General features: G+C 44.9%; 1 protein-coding gene across 8 annotated transcripts in view; it reads left to right on the plus strand.

Annotated features, from left to right (window-relative positions):
- The first annotated feature begins 2,014 nt into the window (after positions 1-2,014).
- TSC1 (TSC complex subunit 1) overlaps positions 2,015-21,824 on the plus strand; it is a 32,072-nt gene continuing 12,262 nt past the window's right edge. The window contains exons 1-11 of one of the 8 annotated variants that reach the window (XM_083423469.1): positions 2,015-2,156; positions 8,560-8,733; positions 10,127-10,230; positions 11,629-11,781; positions 13,085-13,229; positions 14,240-14,394; positions 15,639-15,712; positions 15,985-16,163; positions 19,459-19,544; positions 20,520-20,640; positions 21,214-21,314. In XM_083423469.1, coding sequence (XP_083279595.1) covers positions 8,628-8,733; positions 10,127-10,230; positions 11,629-11,781; positions 13,085-13,229; positions 14,240-14,394; positions 15,639-15,712; positions 15,985-16,163; positions 19,459-19,544; positions 20,520-20,640; positions 21,214-21,314 — 1,224 coding nt within the window. In that variant the 5' untranslated portion in view covers positions 2,015-2,156; positions 8,560-8,627. The remainder of the gene's footprint in view (positions 2,157-8,559; positions 8,734-10,126; positions 10,231-11,628; positions 11,782-13,084; positions 13,230-14,239; positions 14,395-15,638; positions 15,713-15,984; positions 16,164-19,458; positions 19,545-20,519; positions 20,641-21,213; positions 21,315-21,824) is intronic. The other 7 variants (XM_083423470.1, XM_083423467.1, XM_083423468.1 and 4 more) reach the window with 7 other exon arrangements.

A 21,824-nucleotide genomic window follows, 5' to 3' on the forward strand; every position in this document is an offset into this window, starting at 1 on the left:
CCTCTGCAGGCCCCGCCGATGTCGGGGCTTGGCTCCTGGCATTCGTGGAGGCCTCAGAGAGCTCCGTAGGCCCCACGGATGTCCGCGCTTGGCTCCAGGCAGTGGCGAGGCCTCTGAGAGCTTGGACAACTTACTTCCGGGTTACAATAGTTCGTAACCCTAAAAAACGTAAGTTGAAGAGTTCGTAACCTGAGGTACCACGGTAAAATCTTTTGGCTACATTTTCCCAGTTACCTACATTTTTCTATTCTAGTTACATCTTCTAGTGTAAGAAAACACTTTTTTGAAAGATACAAAGAGGTGATATATTTGATAAGAAAAACACTTTTTAGAAAGATACAAAAGGGATACATTTGATAGAGTCAATGGTTGGATTGCTCAGCTACATTCTTTAGTGGTATTACAGTGGTACCTTGGGTTACATACGCTTCAGGTTACATATGTTCAGGTTACATACGCTTCAGGTTACAGACTCCGCTAACCCAGAAATATTACCTCGGGTTAAGAACTTTGCTTCAGGATAAGAACAGAAATCGTGCTCTGGTGGCACGGCAGCAGCAGGAGGCCCCATTAAGTAAAGTGGTGCTTCAGGTTAAGAACAGTTTCAGGTTAAGAACAGACCTCCGGAACGAATTAAGTACGTAACCAGAGGTACCACTATACAGCGACACAGAAGTAAAAGATACAAGTAGAAAGATAAATTCTTTTGTTAGCATAGAAATACGTAACACTGAGAGGTTCATTTATTAACTACCCTCTCTGAGCATGGTTTCTCTTACGACAGCTCTCAATAGGTCTTTCCTGTGTCTAGCTATGGTATCTCCAGCTGCTGAGAGTGACTTATGAGTTCCTTGTCATGTACATGTGGGTTATTGTCCTGGAATATATTTAATTGTGATTTTTCTGGAGTTACTTCTATTACCTGTTTTGTTATTTTTTATATTTCCTGCAATATTGGGCCATTGGCTCATAGCTGTCAACCTTCCCTTTTTTTGCGGGAAATTCCCTTATTCCAGCACTGCTTCCTGCTGCTATCCTGGATTTTTAGATATCCCGTAGACTGTCCCTGGAACAGGTGAGTCTGCTGATCCCTTATTTTCAAATCTGAAAGTTGACAGCTATGCATTGGCTTGATCCACCTGGCTCTTCCTGGGTTCTTATGCTGATATATACAGTGGTACCTCGGGTTAAGTACTTAATTCGTTCCGGAGGTCCGTACTTAACCTGAAACTGTTCTTAACCTGAAGCACCACTTTAGCTAATGAGGCCTCCTGCTGCCGCTGCGCCGCCAGAGCACGATTTCTGTTTTCATCCTGAAGCAAAGTTCTTAACCCGAGGTACTATTTCTGGGTTAGTGGAGTCTGTAACCTGAAGCGTATGTAACCCGAGGTACCACTGTAATAGCGATGAATGTTCTTGGAATAAATGTAGTGTTTTAATGCAACCGTGTCTGCTTTCATGAGACGAATGGAAACTCAGATATTGCATAGAAAGACCAAGGGGTCTGCCCTTGTAGCTTTCCCCTCCAGTGAGCTGCGGGCCTATTCCTAGTTCTGACCATTTTCTAATTACGCGGCAGGCGGGTTCAAGTTGTCCAGGCCGCAGTTGCTAACGTAAACAGGGTGGCCCCCAGGGCCGAACCCGGTAGCACCTCCCTCCATCAGCTTTGCTTGTCCGTTTGCAAAAGTTTCCTCCCGCCTTGCTCCCCCACAGAGCGACTTCGCATCACATGACCCACCCCTAGTGCTGGAACCTTTTTCGCCGCGGGCCTCCCTCGGAATCACGAGACCTCTTGGCCGCTTTACGCATTGCCAACCTGTTCTGATAACCGTCCGCCTCCGCCCTAGAGCAAAGGGCACCGGAGACGGCACACACCCTGCTCGGGTCTCAGTGTCCTAAGAGAAGGGGTCTTGGTTGAGGCGGCAAAAGGATGTGACACCGGGCGGGAGCGGGGGTCGCTTGTGTTGTGGGAGGGGGACTATTTTCTGAAGGAGGGGGCGAAGAAGAGAAAGGCGGCGGAGGGATATCTGGGCGGGGCAAGATGGCGGCGCCCTGTGGGCTTTAGGAGTCCTGAGTGGTAAACAGCTGAGCGTAGGCGAAGGAGCCGCCGCCGCCGGAGCAGAATCGGAAGGGTGAATATCTAGGTTTGGGGTTCGGTAAGAATGAATGGATGACAGTGGGGAAAGCAGGGGGGAAGGAAGAAGAAACGCGGGTAGCGATGAGAGGAATAAGGGGCAGTGGGGAAGGAGTGGTCCATCAGGCGAGAGGAAGCAGGGAAGAGGATGGAGCGTGAGGGCAGGGCTGTCTCTGGGTGCATCGGAGCAGAAGGGAGGCGAAGAAACAATAAAGGGACATCGTGCATTTAAATTGGAGCTTTTTGGTTGAGGGACGCCTTTTTGTCATTGCAACTTTTCAGTTTATCCGTAACAACGCCCCTGAGAGGTAGGTCAGGGAAAAGTGGTGTGTTGATGGCGGGGGGGGGGGGAGAAAGAAAGTGGCGATGCGGAGGGAAAGCTAAATATATTGTGGGGGAGGGTCCTGCGGGCAAAGAAATAATAGAGGTAATGCGTCTTTGAATTGAAGCTCTTGCTGCGGAATAGTGTTTGCCTAAAAAACAGGGTGGGGAGAAAAATCGAGAAGATGAGGGGAAGATCAGTTCTAAGTATTATTTGGGGTAGGGGCCGAATGAGGAAGGGGCACGGTGGAGCGGTGTAGAGAAGCAGAATCATAAGACAGCTGCTAAATAATAGTTATAGTGCTTGTTTTGTGATCACAGTGCTTCATGTACATTGGGGTTGTACCCAGTGCTGGTTCTATTGAAAGCAGACCTATTGATATTAATTGACCTAACTTACCCATGCATCTTAGGCATCAGTGGTTCTACTGAGTAGGACTAGCAGTTGATGCAACCAATTGTTTATTGTTTTAAAGCTATGAAGCAAGCCTTTAGACTGAGAAGAAATGGAGAATAAGGTCCAAAAAGGGGGAGGGAAGCAAGCAAGGGTAGATGGGCTCTGTTGTTATGTAAGGAAGGGTAAAGGAACGATACTTATTTCAGTTTTATAGCTTTTGGTGTTATTTGTGTGCTATTCCTGTGAGGTGGGCAGGGCTAAGTAGAGGTGGTAGTGGGGAGGAATGGGGAGGGGGGGAGGACAAAGACATGGGTGAATTGCCTTTGTGAATATTCCCCAGTCTGTTCTCTTGTGTTTAAGCTTGTTTTTGAAACGTCCTCTCCCTGCCCCTTGAACCAGGAAGTCCCTTCTAAGGGCCCCTTTACCTGAGATACATTTTAACCAGTGTTTGGCAAATCTTGACTAACCTGTTTTTGAAAATGGAAAGTTGGCTAGTGTATATAGCCCCCTTTGGATCCTACTTGTGGGCTTCTCATAGGTATCTGTTTGGCCACTGTCATCCAGCAGGGTTTTTCTTACATTTTTTGGGGGGGAAAGAAAATGCACCCTTCTCCTCTGAAAAACATCCTGTTGACTAGCTCTAATTCAGAGGGACCCACAAATAAAGGAACAAAATAGTCTTTTGTTTTTAGCTGGATTATTTCTGTTGCAAGGCTTTCTGTTTTTCAGGCACAGTCAGCTGGCTTGCTTATCCTATTGTTGTGGATCTCTGGCTTAGATTGAGAGGAAAACCACTCTTCCCAGGCATAGCTGTCAGTAGAGAATATTCAAGGTGGCTGTATGCACTTAAAAATTCTCTCACATTCGTTCTGTGTGTGTGGCTGGTGATGACTTCTGTAAAATTCTACTGACTAATACCAACTATGGCTAATTTGTCAAAATGGCAGTCATACTTGAAATACCTCAGGCTATCCTGTCTAATGAGCTTGTTACTAATAATACTCTCCATCACTTAAAATAAGATTAATTTTTCAGAGTTTATGAAAGTTATTCCTTACAGGCATTGATTGTCTACAGGCAGGGAGAAATTGTGGACTGCAACTTCCTCCAGCTGTAGCCAGTATGGCCAGTAATCAGGGCTGATAGCAGTTGTACTCCACACTGCCTGGAGGGTGCTATGTTGGTTCTGTGAGTCAGTTTGGTCCAGCAGGTATTCCCTGGTTGGCTTGGATGTGAAAACTGTCTTGAGCTTTCAGTCTATTTACTAGGTTTTTTTGGGGGAAGTCATCTTGTCTATAGCAATCCAAAGAAGAATCCACTTCAGCAGAATTTTACAGGAGGCTTTATGATAACTATTGTAATGTGCAGACTAAACTTTGTGTCCTGGTTGACTTGGCTGTGTGTGAAGGGAGATGACACCCTAAAAGTCTGCATTTTAAAAAAGAATGCGCTTCTGGATCAGAGTACCTTAAGGATCGCCATAGCTCAGTCACAGGAGTGCTGTTAGTAGCCCCCCCCCCCCCTAGAAGTCAGACACTTGTGGTTGGTGGGTCCATACTGTAAACACCCTTCCAGCAGAGATTCGGCCAGCTGTCCTTTGCAGTTGCTTAACTTTTATTTTTGTTATTTATTTATTGCATTTTTACCCCACCTTACTTCCAAGAGCTCAAGGTGGCATATGTATTTCTACACCTCCCTCTAAATTTTATTCTCACAACAATCTTGGGCTGTTAGGCTGATAGTGACTGGCCAAAGGTCACACCCAGTGAGCTCTGTGACTGAGTGGGGATTTGATCCCAAGCCATAGTACAATACTCTAACCACTATACCACACTTCTAGTTACAAGTAGGTAGCTGTGTTGGTCTGCCGTAGTCGAAACAAAATAAAAAATTCCTTCCAGTAGCACCTTAGAGACCAACTGAGTTTGTTATTGGTATGAGCTTTTGTGTGCAAGTGTGCAGACATTACTTTTTTGAGCCATGATAGAAGAAGCTTTAGATTTAGGTCTTACAGTTAGGTCTGGCTCTTTTGAGAGAGCTTTGATCACCAAACATGGCTAGAAATTACATTTTCATTCCTACAATTGTTCCCTGGTCCTCCCAGAAATCATGGGAGCTCTAGTTTGTCATAGACTTTGAGGGTTAAGAGACACTGTAATCACCTCACAGAGCTACAATTCCCAGAGTTCCCTAGGAAGAAGGATTGATTTTTAAAGCACTCTGGAATTTTTAGCTGTGTGAGCAATATAGGTGTCGCCTAGCAACTCTCGGCACCCTTGCCAAACTACAGCTCCCATGATTCTGCAGAAGAATCCATGATTGTTGCAGGTGGTATCTTGGTGCTTTAAGGATGTGGCACCTGTGTACAACTTACTATTGTAGGGCAGGAGCAGTGGCCCTCTGGAAAGTCTCAAAATCAATCAATCAATCTTTATTACGGTCCAGAGACCTAACAAATTGTTACAAAGCAATGCACAATTCAGACAGCCTACCTCCAGGTTAAACAAGCATTTTGTTCAGACTTAAAGATAGGAATCATTGGTTCTTGCAACCACTGATAAAAACTTTGCCACTGCTAATGTTCTAGCATTTGTCCGGTCTTCCAATAGGAACCTGACATAGTGAGCCTCTGATTTTCCCGGGAAAGGTACCAGCAAGGGTAATATCAGTTCAGCCCTGGCTTGCTCATATTTTGCACAGCAAAATATGTTTTATAGAATCGATGTCTTGAGCACCTGAGCAAAGTCTGTCCTGGTAGGGGGCTCCTCTCCACCTGCCATCCAACACTGCAGAAGGAAAGATGTTTAGTCTGGCTTTGGTGAATAACCTTCGATAATTTGGTACTGCCAGGTTTTTAATGTAAGGTGTTAACTTAAAGACATGCCCATATTGTACTCCTACTGCCAGCGGACTACAGATTGCGTTTGATCGAGATCGCAAGTCACTGTGTGTATTATCCCATAATCTTTGATTTAACGTCTTTTGGGCGCCTGCATAACCCAGGTAATAAAGTTGTGGGGGGTGACAGACCAATAGAGGTGACTTTTTTAGCCATGTTTTTCTGCCATTTGCTGACAGACTCCTCATTGGTCAGGTGTTGGTACAAACCCTTCCCTAGAGCAAACACTGAGATCCTGAGCCAATGTTTTAGGGCAGCCCACCATGCTTTAGTTGAAATTGGGCATTCACCAGCTTCTAACAGTAGTATGGAGTTGGGGACACAGTTGGGTACCTGCAGCAGAGATCGTAGAAATTTTGCCTGAAAGTCATCTAGCTTAGGCAGGTCCCCATTATGCCAGACATTTGCAGTGTACAGGAGTTGGGAAACAGATTTTGCATTGAAAACCCTTAAGGCTGCTGGAACATATTTGCCGTCCTTTGTGAAAAAAAAATCTGAGTATGGCTAGCTTTGAGATTTCCGCCTTTTGAAGGGAGGTTTGTCAGTGGTGCTTCCAAGATCCTGTATGATGGAATGTGAGCCCTAGATAACTGAAGTATTTAATCTGTTCAAGTCTTAAAATGCAGTTTGTGGTTTTAGTTGGGGCAAATTGTTGAATGTAGGAGTGCTCAACAGCTATTTACTCATCATCCTTTATCTTTATTTTTCCTATCCACTGGTGTTAATGAAAAAAAGTCAGATTTTCTAGCAGTGGAAAGAGACTCAGCATTACAGTTAAAGAGTTCTGAACTTTTGCATTTTATAGATGTTTAAATTGCAGCCTGTTTTTTTCTGGAATGCTATTAGATGCTTTGCAAGTGTTTGGGATTTAAAAAAATAATAATTGCAAATTTGATAGTTCTTCTTTGGTGTTGAGTGCCCTTTACTAACCCATATACAGTGGTGCCTCGCAAGACGAAATTAATTCGTTCCACGAGTGTTTTCGTTCTACGAGTTTTTTCGTCTTGCGAAGCACCACTGCATTTAAACACTGACAACGGCGGGGAGGGGCGGGGAGAAGCAGGAGAGCTGCTGCAGCCGGTACCTCAGACTCACCCACGCGTTGTGGCCACCGTGTGACGCGCTTGCTGGAGGGCGGTGGGGCTCAGGAGCGCGACTCGGCGGAACCGCCATCATCCTCTTCACCTGAGGGAGAGAGAGGCGCTGGCGGCAACGGCTCTCTGAGGGGAGCGCGCGAGGGGGGTGGGCAGCAGCGCGAGGCACCAACCGTCAGCGGGAAGGTGGGAGGGAGCCGGAGGAGCGGGGAATCGAGCGACCGTCGCCATGACACAAGAGGCAGGGCTGTTTCGTCTAGCGAAGCAAGCCCTTAGCGAAATCCGTCTTGCGAAGCACCTCAGATAACGAAAAACTCTTTTGTCTTGCGCGTTATTCGTCTTGCGGGGTACCACTGTATATAAAAGCTGTATTTGATGTTGGATGGCAGTTGCCAAATGCCTTAAGCATGGTTTTGGGTTTTTGTGCTTGGGTTTGGCTTCTGCTTGCAAAATGGCAGCATTGCCTGTCAGCTGTCACAATCTAAACAAATCTCACATAACTTCCTTTTCTGTTTTCCCTGATGGTTCCAAGACTCTGGGAAATGGCGGTTTGGTTCTGCAGCAACAGCTCTTTTGTCAAAGAATTATTGACACTGGGTCTGTTCTGAAATTAAAGCTCTGTGCAAGATGTTGTGTACTATTGCTAGTAGAATATCAAAATAGCAGTGAAAAGGAGGTGATGACACTGGAGATGAAGACAACAGTGGCAGGAGTCCAGTTGACTTGGCACCAGCCAGCATGACTTGGCTTGAGGCATTCAGCCCAGTTCTTAGCATTAAAAGAAAAGCTAAAAACCTGCCCCCCCCCCTTTTGCTGTTTGCTAGAAATCGGTGTGTTTGCAAAAATAGAATCCTGTAGGCTGCGAGGATTTCAATCACATTTTGAAAGGCAAAAATGGGAAATGTCCAGAAAGTCTGTTTAAAATGCTTTGTTAGGGGTAGTGGGACAGCTTTACTTTTTGAATCTCAAGACGGGCCTGGGTTCAAATATCAGGCCTCACATACAGATTCCTGTACAGTGGTACCTCGGGTTAAGTACTTAATTCGTTCCGGATGTCCGTTCTTAACCTGAAACTGTTCTTAACCTGAAGCACCACTTTAGCTAATGGGGCCTCCTGCTGCCACCGGGCTGCTGGAGCACGATTTCTGTTCTTATCCTGAAGCAAAGTTCTTAACCTGAAGCACTATTTCTGGGTTAGCGGAGTCTGTAACCTGAAGCATATGTAACCTGAGGTACCACTGTATTGTTTTAGCCAGCCTGCGATGTATCAAACTCAGTTTGCCTTCTGCAAAATAATAATAATGCCCTTTGTAAAATCAGGATAATCACCCTCGAGCTGACTATATAATCTGCTGGAAGCTACCTGTTAATTGGTGAGAACAGTGTACTCCAGTTATACTGGGAACAACCCCTGTATAAATAAAATAAAATGAGTATTTTTTGAACCCCATTGACTTTGCTGAGAGGGATTTAGGCATATGTTTAACTCATTTAAAGTGCTGAAGGACAGTTAATAATAATAACAAAATTTGCTGCTGGTGTACACCAGAATAATACTGTAAGTTTATTTCAGATAGTAGTAATTTTCATTTTCTGAGCATGCATATACATTGAAAGCATTGGGGGTTGAGGTGTAAAGAAGTCAGTATTTGGCTGAAGGGGAAAAAAGAACCCATTTCAAAAGCAGGGGTTTTATTTATTTCTCTTGCCTCAGTAAGACAGAAGCAGTGAGAGTCAACACAGCCAGTGTGGCATGCACAGAAGCACTTTGTGTGAAGAAGAATGGCTCAGCATGGAAATATCAGCCATCTTCTGGCCGTACTGGATTCCCCACATCTGCCTGTCCTGGAAGGTGTAAAGACTGAGCTTAGAGAAATCCTAAGCTCTGGTAAGTATCAGTCATGTCTCCAGTGATGTCCACAGAATTTCTGAAGTTCCTCACATTTTATTCTGAAGCAGCTGGCCCACAACTGCTGCTCAACCTAAGGTGGCCACGGAATGCTGCTATTTTAAATTGTTGTTGTAGTAATAATATACCACCCTCTTAGAAAATATCAGGGCAGCATACAGCAGTATAAAAATGTAAGCCATTGCAATCAGTACAGAACAATCATTGAAACAACTGGCTTCTTGAGATTTAAACTGCATGGGTCTGCTGGCATGAAGTCTGCAAGAGACACCTGGAGAGTCAAAAGCGAGGGTGCATGCTGCATCTCTGCTGGAAGAGTGTTCCACAGCATGGGATTGGCTGCACCAAAAGCCGTACATGTAGTTGAGGCTAATGGCACCTCTCTGATGAGGGGGGGGGGGCGGCGGGCACTAACAGTTCTCCATATAATCTCGGTGAAGACTGGGATAGAAATGCTCAGGAAGTTAAGACATCATGGACCCAAGTTTTTCAGGGCTTTGTATAGCATCATAAGGTGGCTCAGAATCATAGAGGCAGCCAACAGAAGTTTTAGCAGAGGTGTCTTATGTTGCTGGCCACTCAGTCTTCAATTAAATCTTACAATCCCCACTGAAAAATGTAAACTTGTCAGGTGATAATATTTTAACTTAAATAGCAACTATATGGGGTGTGGATCAGTGTAGAAAAGGGGTAGTCAACCTTTTTATACCTACCGCTCACTAATGCATCTTTCTTGATGGTAAAATTTCCTTACCACCCACCAGTGCTCGATGGAAGGAGGGTTCAGCTTGTGTTGTAAAACCCCCTACTGCCCACCTAGAATCCTGAAACACCCACTAATGGGCAGTAGGGAGCAGGTTGAAAACCCCTGGTGTAGATAGACTTTCTGTGCCCTTCTGCCAAAAGACTGATACTTATTCACTGGAAAGATAATACCATGGCCCCCCTCAATCAATGGATAGAAGTCATGACAATGCTTGCAGCATACAAATGGATTGCTTTTAGATAGATTGTGTATGGATAAATAAATTGATATTTTGAATCCATTTATGAAAAATATAATTTGTTAATAATTTTACATTTGGTGAAATAATTGTATTATTTATACACCCATATATTGTATTGCATTTCAGTTTCAGTCCCCCCCCTTCTTTTCTTTCACTTTACTTCCTTACTGAAAACTTTCAGTAAAATATTAAAAATAAAATAAATCCTATAATCCCCACAGGATAAATGCTAAATTGCATAGTACTCAGTGGATTTATTCTGTAACCTCCTTTATAAGTTTCTTCAAATCATTTCTAACCAAATGTGTATGTGAATGCACTGATCTGTAATTGTGTTTTATTTTGGTGGCCAATAACCACATCAGACCGCGGGCCAGTGCATGTAAATACCTTGGTGGATTCCTACTTGGAAACAAGTTCAGAGCAAGTCTTGCACGCCCTGTGCACTCTTCAAGAGCCGCACGACAAGGTAATGCACACGTATATTGTCATAAGAAATGTTTCTCCAGAAATTGAGAAAATACTAAATGGAAGAAGGGATGTTTGAAAAGTCTGCCATGTGTAAATTGAGCTGAAGAATCGCTGAGCTGCTTTAAAAAGCAACAAGACTGGGGCCCACTTAGATCAAAAGATGAGTGGCTGAATGACGCCAGTGGCCCATCTAGTCCAGCATCCTGTTCTTGCAGTGGCCAGTCAGATGCCCATTATGGAAAGCCTGCAAGCGGAACCTGCGTGCAGCAGCTATTTTCTCACTTGTGATTCTCAGCAACTGGTATTTAGGAGATGCAGCCTGTGACAGCAGAGGTGGAACATAGCTACCATGGCTAGTAGCCATTGATAGCTTTATCCTCCATGATTTTGTCTGATCAACTTTTTATTTATTTAATAAAACTTATAAAACTGCTTGATTGTGTGTGTGTGGGGGGGGGGGGAGATACATCAAAGCAGTTTTAAAAAGCCATTGAAGCTGGTGTCCATCACTGCCAATCACTTCCCATGTGACTGTAGGTGCCTCTGGTCCAGTCTTGAGCATGTATGAATGAAGCAACCTTGTGAATTGAGCCAGTTGTGGGTCTTTAATTGTGGCACTGTTCTTGAACCACAACCACTAGTTAAATGAAACTGCTGTGGGGTGTGTATCTTTTACATTTGCACTTGTTTGTATTATTTTCAGAATGTTTCTGAATGCCAGCCAACCATGTCCCTAAACCGATATTCTCAGCATTCAGCGGCCATTGAGTCAATATTTGACTGTTTTGGAGTTGTTGCCCTTTTATAACCTCCCTAATGTCTCCCCCAAAGATTGAGTGATTGTTCTGCAAACTTTGGGGTTCCTTCTGAACATGCTAATATCCTCATGCTTTTCAGTGCCCTCCTTTTTACTATAATCCTGTTGGCATTCATTAGTTGCATTGGTTCTTGGCAGGAGAGATTTTTTATATTGTAAGCCACTTTGAGTTTATTTTATAGTGAAAGGTGGGATGCAGACAATTAAATATTTATTTCATTCAGTTTATATACAATATGATGGTAAAAAAGCAGCTTAAAAAAAGAATAAAGAAAACTAACAGTAAAAACATTCAAATAATAATCGAAATCAGTGATAAGCTAAAAACAGGTAAAAACACATATTCTGCTTTCAGAATGTTATGTGGTAGCCAGTTTTGTAGATGGAAGTGGTCAGGTGAGCATATTCATGGGGTAAGGTTATCTAACAGGTGAACCAAGGCCCATGTTGTTATTTAGGAGAGCTTTGAGAGGCCTATGAAAGAGAGTGAGAGCAGGTTCAGTTATATATTTCGGCTTCCCTCCAGGTAAATTCTCCATTTGCTTTTATCACAAGTTCTCTCTTTTTTATTTCTCTTAGCACCTTCTGGACAAAATCAATGAATGTATGAACAGGTCAAGTACCCGTCTCTCCGCTCTCTCACTCCTTGGGCATGTAATAAGATGTCAGCCATCTTGGAAACATAAGCTTTCTCAGGCGTCTGTCCTGGTTACGTTGCTTAAGTGTCTTAAGGTACGGATGCTGTGTAGTTGCAATTCTTGTTTATTGTATGTTTCTGTGGAATGTGATGACATACAGTGACCTCTCACAACTTGGTTTCCTCCAGATGTTCAGTGCTAAAACTTGCATCATCCCTGACTATTGGCTGTGCTAGCTGGGGCTGATGGGAGTTGTAGTCAAACAACATTTGGAGGGTGCCAGCCTGAGATACAGAAACAAAACCCTTTTGGACAGTGGTCACTGCACACTGTGGCTGCAATGCAAACCTTTGTGAATGGCGTCCAACCTAGAACTATTCATCAGGTAGGGCACATTCACAGAACACCTTTATCACTTACTGATTTCTCTTCGATCATGCTCCTGCCATAGTGCAAGGACAGATAATGAGTCAAAGCCTGTTCCTGTTCATGCAAGTTGGATCAGTTCCCCTCATTCATATCAGAATTTTCTCTTTTCAAGGGATGTAGGCTTTAATTCTGAAATGGATCAATAAAATCAGAGTGATAAAGTCTCCATTATAAGAGAGGGAATCTCAAAACATGGTGAAAATAAATAACCCCTCTTTCTTCACAGCTGGGTTTGGGGTTTTTTTTTTGTTTTCATTGGGCTGTGTCCTACTCAGGGTAGAAAAGTTGAAATTAACTAGTAACCTGTTACTGTTTTTAATGGGTCTGCTCTGAGTAGGACTAATATTTGATCCAACTCAGTGTGTTTTTGCAACTATTGTCCCATTGTCCCAAGTAGGGTCTTCGCTGTTGGCTCCCCTGCCACACACCCAGTGTAGCTTTGGCCAAGCCTCTCAAACATTGTTTCACATTTTAAATTTGGCACTTAACTAATATTCTGTTACTTTTATTGAACCCTGTTTATGTAAAAAGGAGAGTAGGGAAATTAAATAACCCTTTTTTAAAAAGAGAGTTTGTGAGAAATAAAGATTGCTTTAAATATGGTGGAATAATTCAAAGTCTCCTACAAGTAGAAAACTAGGTGTTGTGCAGAGGGACTTAAACCCTTCTACCTGACATGCTGCTTTATATGTAAAATGTTGGGTTTCCTTCATCTGTAGGAGCATAAAAGCATGTGACACTAGTAGTTGGGAAGTACTTCATTTCGGGAAACCATTTACCACGTTGTAAGGATTGTACAAATGCAATCTCTGCTAAGGAGCGTTGAAAGAGCTATTGATATCCTAACTGAACCCACAGAAACGAAGGCAATGGAGCAGAGGACCTTCCTAATACTTGTGATGCATCTGTCAGGAAATCTTAAACCTCTGGATAACTGTCTCTCCCCCCCCCCCACTCATCCTTTGCAGACTGACGCGGATGTAGTGGTCCTCATCACAGGTGTGTTAGTGTTAATAACGATGCTGCCAATGATCCCCCAGTCTGGGAAGCAGTACCTGCATGACTACTTTGGCATCTTTGGTCGCCTTGCTTCCTGGAACTTGAGGAATCCAGGTGAGATGCTAGAAAAGGTCTGCTGTGAACAAGCTTATCCTTGGGAACGTCTGTAGCTCAGTGGTAGGGCATCTGCTTTGCATGCAGAAGAGCCCCTGCCAGTCAGCATAGATCAGTGTTGTTGAACCTTGGGTCCCCAGATGTGAGTGAACTACAACTCTCAGAATTCACAGCCAGCTTAGCATGATGGTCAAGGATGGCGGGAGTTTTAGTCCACCCACATCAAAGTAACCAAAACCCAATAGCTCTCGTTGTAGCCCATACTGAGCTAAATAAACCAAAAGCCTGGCTCAGAATAAGGCAGTTCACTAATTCTCCCAGCCTTGCTGAAGGTCCTAAATTCACACTACAATTCTGGCCATGGATACACAACCCCCTGAAATTATGGCATTGTGTTTTCAGAGTGTTGGACCTGGGAGACCAGGGTTTAAATCCTGACTCTTGTCTTGAAAGCTCATTGGGTAACATTGTGTCACAGTCTGACATTGTGCTTTACAAGAAGCAGCCCTTGAAATTGACTGGAAACTTCTATCAGTGCAAAATGCAGCAGCCAGGTTACTGGGGCTTCATTTTGATCTTTCATCGTCTGGGTTTTAAATCTGCTACATTGAAGACACACTTGCATTCTGACCTCTGACACCCGAGATGTAAATTTTCAGGACACACCACATTTTTGTGATTGTAGGTTATTTTTAATGTTTGCATTTTAAATTGTTGTAAAGATTGTCATCTAATCTCCATTTTAACAGATTGTCCCAGAGTGAGCCATGGAGTTTAAGTCAGACTTGCACACAGTTTTTTAAAAATGAAGCCATATTTTCCTAAGGTGCTGAACTCACAGCCAGTTCTGTTCAAAATTACTCTCCCCGCTACCTTTGTGCACCTATGGAATTGTGGCACTTGCTATGATAATATTTACAGCACGGCAGTATTTTTAGGGGGAGGGCACATGTCCAGAGACCTCAATAATAGGAGTTACTGTAACCTGTTTTACGTCTTTCCCTCCCTAGGACACACGGCTGAGATCTACCTGGTCCACCTCCATGCCAGTGTGTATGCTCTCTTTCACCGCCTTTACGGAATGTACCCTTGCAATTTTGTCTCCTTCCTGCGCTCCCACTACAGTATGAAAGAAAACTTGGAGACCTTCGAAGAGATAGTCAAGGTAAATCTTTTTCTTTAAAGCACGTCTTGTGTGTGTTTACCTGTAAGTCAGAAAGACCTGGCCCAAGCTTCTTTTTCGGAATTGCATGATTGCTGGTATTTTAAAAAAAAAATATTGGCCATTCACTGTACCGAAATGAATAACTAGTTGAACCTGCATCTGAGGAAGTGGACTTCTAAAGAGAAATCGGAAGTCCAGCAATCAATTGGAACTGAAAATTAATACCTGCAATCAGGTGTGTATAGGGAACGGCCATCTATTTGCATACAGAAGGTCTTGGGTTCAATCCCCATTGACATCTCCAGATGGAGGTGGGAGAGAATCCCTGCCTGAAACCCTAGAGATCTGCTGCCAGCCATGGTGGACAGCGCTGGGCTAGATTGATTAATGTTCTTAAAGACAAAGGGACCCAGGGCGGCTAAGTCCAGTTGAATTTGCCTATGGGGTGCAGTGCTCATCTCCACTTTCAAGCCAAGGGAGCCGGCGCTTGTCTGCAGACAGCTTTCTGACTCATGCCCAGTATGACTAAGCTGCTTATGGTGCAACAGGACACCACGACAGAAGCCAAAGCGCATGGAAATGGCATTTACCTTCCCGCTGCAGCATACCTATTTATGGACTTGCATGGTACGCTTTCAAACTACTACGTTGGCAGGAGCTGAGACAGAACACTGGGAGTTCACCCCATTGCGCGGACTCGAACTGCCAACCTTAAGATCATCAAGCCCAAGATTGGCAAGCCACAGCGCCCCCTGCCCGCGCGCCCCAGTCCTATGTTCATCACGTTTGTTTCCAGCTACCCGGAAATAACAGAATTGTGTTTTAACAGTCAAATGGTCGTCTAGACCTCTGGTGATAGAAAAAAGAAAGTATTCAACACAACACACAGCAACAGGATTTGCTTCCACAGTAGGCAGTGATGGCTAGCTTAGATGGCTTGACAAGCGTTTTAGGCATATTCAAAGACAATCAGACTGTAACTGGCTACTGACCCTGGTGGATATCTTCGGCCTCCACTGTAAGAAGGAAGTATGCTTCTGAATACCAGCTGCTGGGAATCACCAGTGGGGAGAGATGTGTTGGGCTTGGGTCATGCTTGTATGCTTCCCATCATGGGCATCTGGCTGACCAGTATGAGAACAGTATGCTAGTCTAGATGAGCCTTTGGTGTTCTGATCCAACAGAGCTCTTTTTATGATATACCAAGATAAAATACCCATTTTCTCTCTCGGTATTTCTTCCAGCCAATGATGGCACATGTGCGCATCCACCCAGAGCTAGTGACTGGATCCAAGGATCACGAACTGGACCCTCGGAGGTATGTACATTCCCATCCCTTTTGAAAGAGAGGCTGTGATTGAACATTTAGCTCGTCCCTTCTGAAATAAAAATACTACGTTCATGGCATTCTGCAATGAACCCTTTCTAAAACCAACCCTGGGTTAGACCATAGTGACACCCATGCCACCCTAGGGTTGGCTTTCAAAAATCTTTTAAATGTTTTTGATAAATATTTCCTGTAAATAGAGATTGTATCATAAATTCTGTGACGGGGTGGAAATTGACTGGTGGTGCTTGGACCTAAAACAGGTGGAAGAGGCTAGAAACCCATGATGTTTTGATAGAATGTGCCCGTATCTCCCTGGACCCAGCCGAAGCTTCCTGTGAAGATGACTACTATTCACCTTCCCAGCAGATGAGCTCTTACGTTCAGCATCACTCCTCTGATTTTGTTTCCAATTCTTCTGTTGCTTTGCAGAGAAACTTTGGTAAGGTCCCCCAGCTCTTCAGAATGTCTATAAACAGCAGGCGCCATCCTTGAAGCACCTGCTAGGAGCAGATGTATTGCTCATTCTAGCAAACCAAGTTTACTAGTTCTCTCCTCAGAATGCCATTCTCTGGGGCTTCTTTTTTTTTTTTTTTTGCCTTAACCATGGCTTCCTGTGACACATGCCCTGATGCTAACCAGACCCTGTCATAAACTGGTTTTGCTAACCTTATCTAAACTGGAACATGGCTAGTGTTGATGTACATGGTAAGTGAACTCATGTATGAGGCAGCAAGTGGAGGGATGGAAGTAGACACCATGCCTGTGGTTGAATCCTGGTTTTTGCAACCATGGTTTATTGCAAGCCAGGGTAATGGTTGCAGTGGGCAACCATAGCTTGCTCAAGACTGCTCTGGAATCTGTATCTATGTGTCTCATGTTCTGACCTGCCACTGTCTTCCCTGTGCCCCACTTGAGTTGCTTATACTGCTTTAAAGCAGGGGTCAGCTCTCTTTTGCTGAGCCCCTTTCAGAACTTCATGCTGTGGTGTAAATTTCCATTTCCAGCCAAGAAAGCCCACCCCCATGTTCTCCATCCAATGAAAAAGGCTACTGCCAATCAAAGTATATAGTACTAAATGAGATTGACCAAGAATCTGACTTGGTATAACACAGCTTCCTATATTCCTGGAAAGGGCTGTTGCTTGTTAATAGAACATCTGCTTTGCATGCAGAAGGTCCCAGGTTCAATCCCTGACATCTCCAAGTAGGGCTGGCAATGTCCATTTTTTGAAGACTTTGAGTGCTCCTGGTAGTCTGTGTAGACAATACTGAGCTAGATAAAACAATGAACTGTGTATGCAGTTCAGGGGATGTTTTATCCCATGTTGATGGCCTTTCAGCTGATTTTCTGGTGGCCCGCTGGAATGTGGAGATAACCAGGGCTATTGACTGTTTGGCTCCGAAGCGCCCTCTCCGATTGCATGGAGCCTGGACAGCTTTGTGGTTTTCCACGGATCTGAGGGCAATGAAACAATCGCTGAGACAGCTAGAGCACCGGTGGCGGATAACTCATTCTGAAGCTGACCGGACACGGGTTAGAGCTCAATGTCGAGCCTACCAAGTGGCAATAGCGACGGCGAAGAATACTTTCTTCACTGCCTCTATTGCATCTGCGGAAAACAGCAGCAGGAGACTCTTTCAGGTGGTTCGCAATTTAGCGAAACCACCTGCTACATCGGGGCCCAGTACAGGCCACATGATCTCCTGCAATGATTTTGCACAGTGTTTTTGCAGATAAAGTCACTCAGATTTGGGAAGAGGTAGACTCCACCGTGGGAGCAGGACCGGGGTGGGAGAATACTAGAGTCCTGTCTAGTCAAGTTGCATGGGATCAGTTCCACCTCCGAGGATGTGGACAGGCTGCTTGGATGCGTGAAACCAACCACCTGTCTCCTTGATCCTTGCCCATCCTGGCTTATAAAAGCGAGCCGGGAAGGGCTGGGCGATGGGCTTTGCGGGGTGGTGAATTCTTCTCTCTGTGAGGGAGCCTTCCCAGACCAGCTAAAAGAGGTTGTTATCAAACCGCTTCTTAAAAAAAAATCTTTAGAAGCGGCCAATATGGCCAACTATCGCCCAGTCTCAAATCTGCCATTTTTGGGTAAGGTGATTGAGCGAGTGGTTGCTGAACAACTCCAGGCACGCTTGGAAGAAGCGGACCATTTGGATCCCTTCCAGTCGGGATTCAGGCCTCATCATGGGACTGAAACTGCCTTGGTCGCACTGGTCGATAATCTCTGGTGAGCTAGGGACAAAGGTGAGAGCTGTTTCCTAGTTCTGCTGGATCTCGCAGCGGCTTTTGACATCATCGACCATAACATCCTTCTGGACCATCTAGAGGGCTGGGAGCTGGGGGCACTGTTATACAGTGGTTCCGCTCCTTCCTCCTGGGCCGTGTTCAGAAAGTGGTGGGGGGGGGATGAGTGTTCAGACCCCTCGGCTCTCACTTGTGGGGTGCCCCAGGGTTCTGTCCTCTCCCCCATGCTTTTCAACATCTACATGCAGCTGATGGGAGAGATCACCAGAGGGTTTGGGCTGGGTTTTCATCAGTATGCGGATGATACCCAGCTCTACCTCTCTTTTAAATCAGAACCAATGAAGGCGGTGAAGGTCCTTTCTGAGTGTCTGGAGGCGGTTGGAGGATGGATGGCAGCTAACAGATTGAAGTTGAATCCTGACAAGACAGAAGTACTGTTTTGGGGGGACAGGAGGTGGGCAGGTGTGGAGGACTCCCTGGTCCTGGATGGAGTAACTCTGCCCCTGAAGGACCAGGTGCGCAGTCTGGGAGTTATTCTCGACTCACAGCTGTCCATGGAGGCGCAGGTCAATTCTGTATCCAGGGCAGCTGTTTATCAGCTCCATCTGGTACGCAGGCTGAGACCCTACCTGCCCACAGACTGTATGGCCAGAGTGGTGTATGCTCTAGTTATCTCTGGCTTGGACTACTGCAATGCGCTCTATGCGGGGCTTCCTTTGGAGGTGACCCAGAAACTACAACTAATCCAGAATGCAGCAGCTAGACTTGTGACTGGGAGCGGCTGCCGAGACCATATAACACCAGTCTTGAAAGACCTACACTGGCTCCCAGTACGTTTCCAAGCACAATTCAAAGAGTTAGTGCTGACCTTTAAAGCCCTAAACGGCCTTGGTCCAGTATACCTGAAGGAGTGTCTCCACCCCCATTGTTCTGCCCGGACACTGAGGTCCAGTGCTGTGGGCCTTCTGGCGGTTCCCTCACTGCGAGAAGCCAAGTTACAGGGAACCAGGCAGAGGGCCTTCTTGGTAGTGGCACCTGTCCTGCGGAACGCCCTCCCACCTGATGTCAAAGAGAACATCTGAACAAAGAGAAGACATCTGAAGGCAGCCCTGTTTAGGAAGGCTTTTAGTGTTTAATAAAATATTGTATTCTAATATTTTGTTGGAAGCCACCCAGAGTAGCTGAGGAAACCCAGCCAGATGAGCGCTGTATAAATAGATGATGATGAGTATGATGATGATGATGATGCAGCATCTTCCTATGTTCCTAATGCCTCATTTTTATAGCATTCCAAGTTTTTGTGTGTATATGTGTGTGTGTATTTAGACACACACACATAGACACACAGACACACACACTACAAATTTTGGGAGGGGGAATCCTGCTGAATAGGAAATATTTTTTATACAGCTTTATTAATTTTGGGAGAAATAATTCCCTTTTACCCTTTATTTCTCCATCTTCTTTAATAAAAAATACAGGAACACCAACTTCTCGGCTGTCGCGAATGCCAGGGCAGCTACCTCAGATCTCGAAGTATCAGTCCTCGTTTCTGGCAACTGAGCAGGTAACCCTGCTTGTGTTGTGACTGTTACGTTTTTCTTTTACTGGTTACAGTTATGAATTGTTCTCCAGAAAGATCTCAGGAAAATGTATAATGAAAGATAACAGAACAAAATACATCAAATGAAAGAATGCATAAGCCATAAATACTGATCACTTGCAGCGGTAGAGCATTAAGCCAATTAAAATCTCAAATCTGTAAAGCCCTGGGAAAACAAGAGCATCCTCAAATTGTGTCTCAGTGTAAAAAGTGAGGAGGACAAACACCGCTCTAGAAGGGAGCTATGAGGAAGGGCCCCAGCTCAGTGTTGGAACAATGATTTGCCATGCAGAAAGTCCCAGGTTCAATCCCCGGCATCTCCAGATAGGGCTGAGAAAGACGTGTCTGATTCCCCTGAGTGAGTCACCGTCAGTCAGTCTTCATAGTACTGAGCTAGACTGCATGGTCTGACTTCAGTGTATGGCAGCTTCCTGTATTGGGAGTTCCAAACCTTGGGTGCCACCACGGAGAAGGACCTGTTATGCAACCTTGAATCACAAATCCTAGCAGCGTCAATGAGCAGACACACACACCAGTCAAAGTTAATGATTGAGTTGGTTGGCCTTGTAGAAGGTGCTTCTGCAGAGACTTGAGTCTATAGCCATGCAGGGCTTTATTTAATTTGATACCAAGACTGACTGACTAACAAAAAATTGATACCAATGCCTTAAATTGGGCCCAAAACCACACAGGCAGCCAGTGTCGGATTAAAATGCTCTTGCCTTGCTGGCCTAGTTGATGACATGCTCCCATCAGCCCCCCAGCCTTGTCAATGGGAGTTGGGAGCCCAAAGCATCTGGAGGGTACACCAGGTTGGTGAAGACTGGAACAGAGATGGAAGTTTAAAGTGGTGATGGCACTGAAAGTGGATGCAGGAGGTCTGATTTTCCCTCCTTTCTATTGGGTACACTGGGAAAAACCCTGCCACTCTTTTTCCAGGTGACCTTCTGGAGCCCTGCCGTTGCTTGTGGCATGACCACTCCCCCCCACTCCCCTGGAATTGTTTTGGAGACACCTTATACCACAGCCCAGACTCTCAACAGGACCTTTAACATACCAGGTAGGGCCAGCCATATTGGGGTTTTCTTTTCAGCACCCTGGCAGGTTTGTCAGCAACAAAAACTAGTTAAGTGCCAAACCATTGGCCTGTGACATTATTGCACAAGCCCCTGAAGCCTCTAAACTCTCATACGTGGGGGCCCAAAGCGGCCCTTTTGGCCTCTCTGTTTGGCCCTTGGGCCTTTTCCTAGGTGTGCCCCAGCAGCCTTGCTTTGTGCCCTCTTTGAGTACTTTTGGTTGGCCAGAATATACCCTTGGTTGCCTGACTGGAGGATGAATAGAGGTGAGTGTGTTTGGTGGGAAGAGAGATATATGTGGGTGTATAGAAACCTCTTAAATTCTGTATGGCTGGTACATAACCTGTGGTACAAAGGTAAAGAGTTAACTTTGCTCTACCTACTTTTGGCCTCTGGCCCTGCCCACCACTGGGACACGACACCTGGAATGTTTGCCCATGAGGGAGCATAGTCCTTGGGAAGCTGAAAAGTGCTCTCCCCAACCCTTGCTTTAAAAAAAGGGTCATGCATTAACATTTGTAAGGGAATATTTTTTTTCCTGTATTTCTTTTAAACAGCCGAGAAAGGTGCCCGCCCAGAAACTGCCATCTCCCCACCTCCCTCATGCAGTTCAGAAGACAGTGCTCATGTTTCAGTTTCCACTGCACCTCCCAAAAAGGTACCGTCAAAATTGATAATACTTGGCAAAATGGGGATTCCACTTTTGAACTTGGCCTATGAGCAGATTAAAAAAGTAATTGGTTATGGCTGTCTTTTTATGAGACTTTCAAGGTGATTCTGATTCCCAGTTCATCAGAAGCAACCATAACATGACTTTCCCCACCCTACATCATGGTGCTGAAATGAATAAAGCTTTAAGGACTAACCATGGAGTGGACTTTTGGATGAAAGGACTTTGCGTACAGTGCTGGTTCTGAAAACTAATTCCACTACTCAAGAGGCATCCTCTTGTTTAATTTTAAACCGTATGTTCCTTGCACCTGGTTTTGTTTCATGGAACTTAGAAATCTAGTTGTTAAAAAAAAGGGGGGACACTACTAGCTCTGACCTTTCTGAAGTCTGCATAGCCCTGTCCAAAGAATTCTACTTTAGGTAGGAGGCTACTTGCTGTTTCTTTGCAAGACTTACAGGCATTCCCCGCCACCCCACATACATGTTCTACTAACGT

This window comes from Podarcis tiliguerta, assembly GCF_965153285.1.
Source record: "Podarcis tiliguerta genome assembly, chromosome: Z".
NCBI lineage: Eukaryota > Metazoa > Chordata > Lepidosauria > Squamata > Lacertidae > Podarcis > Podarcis tiliguerta.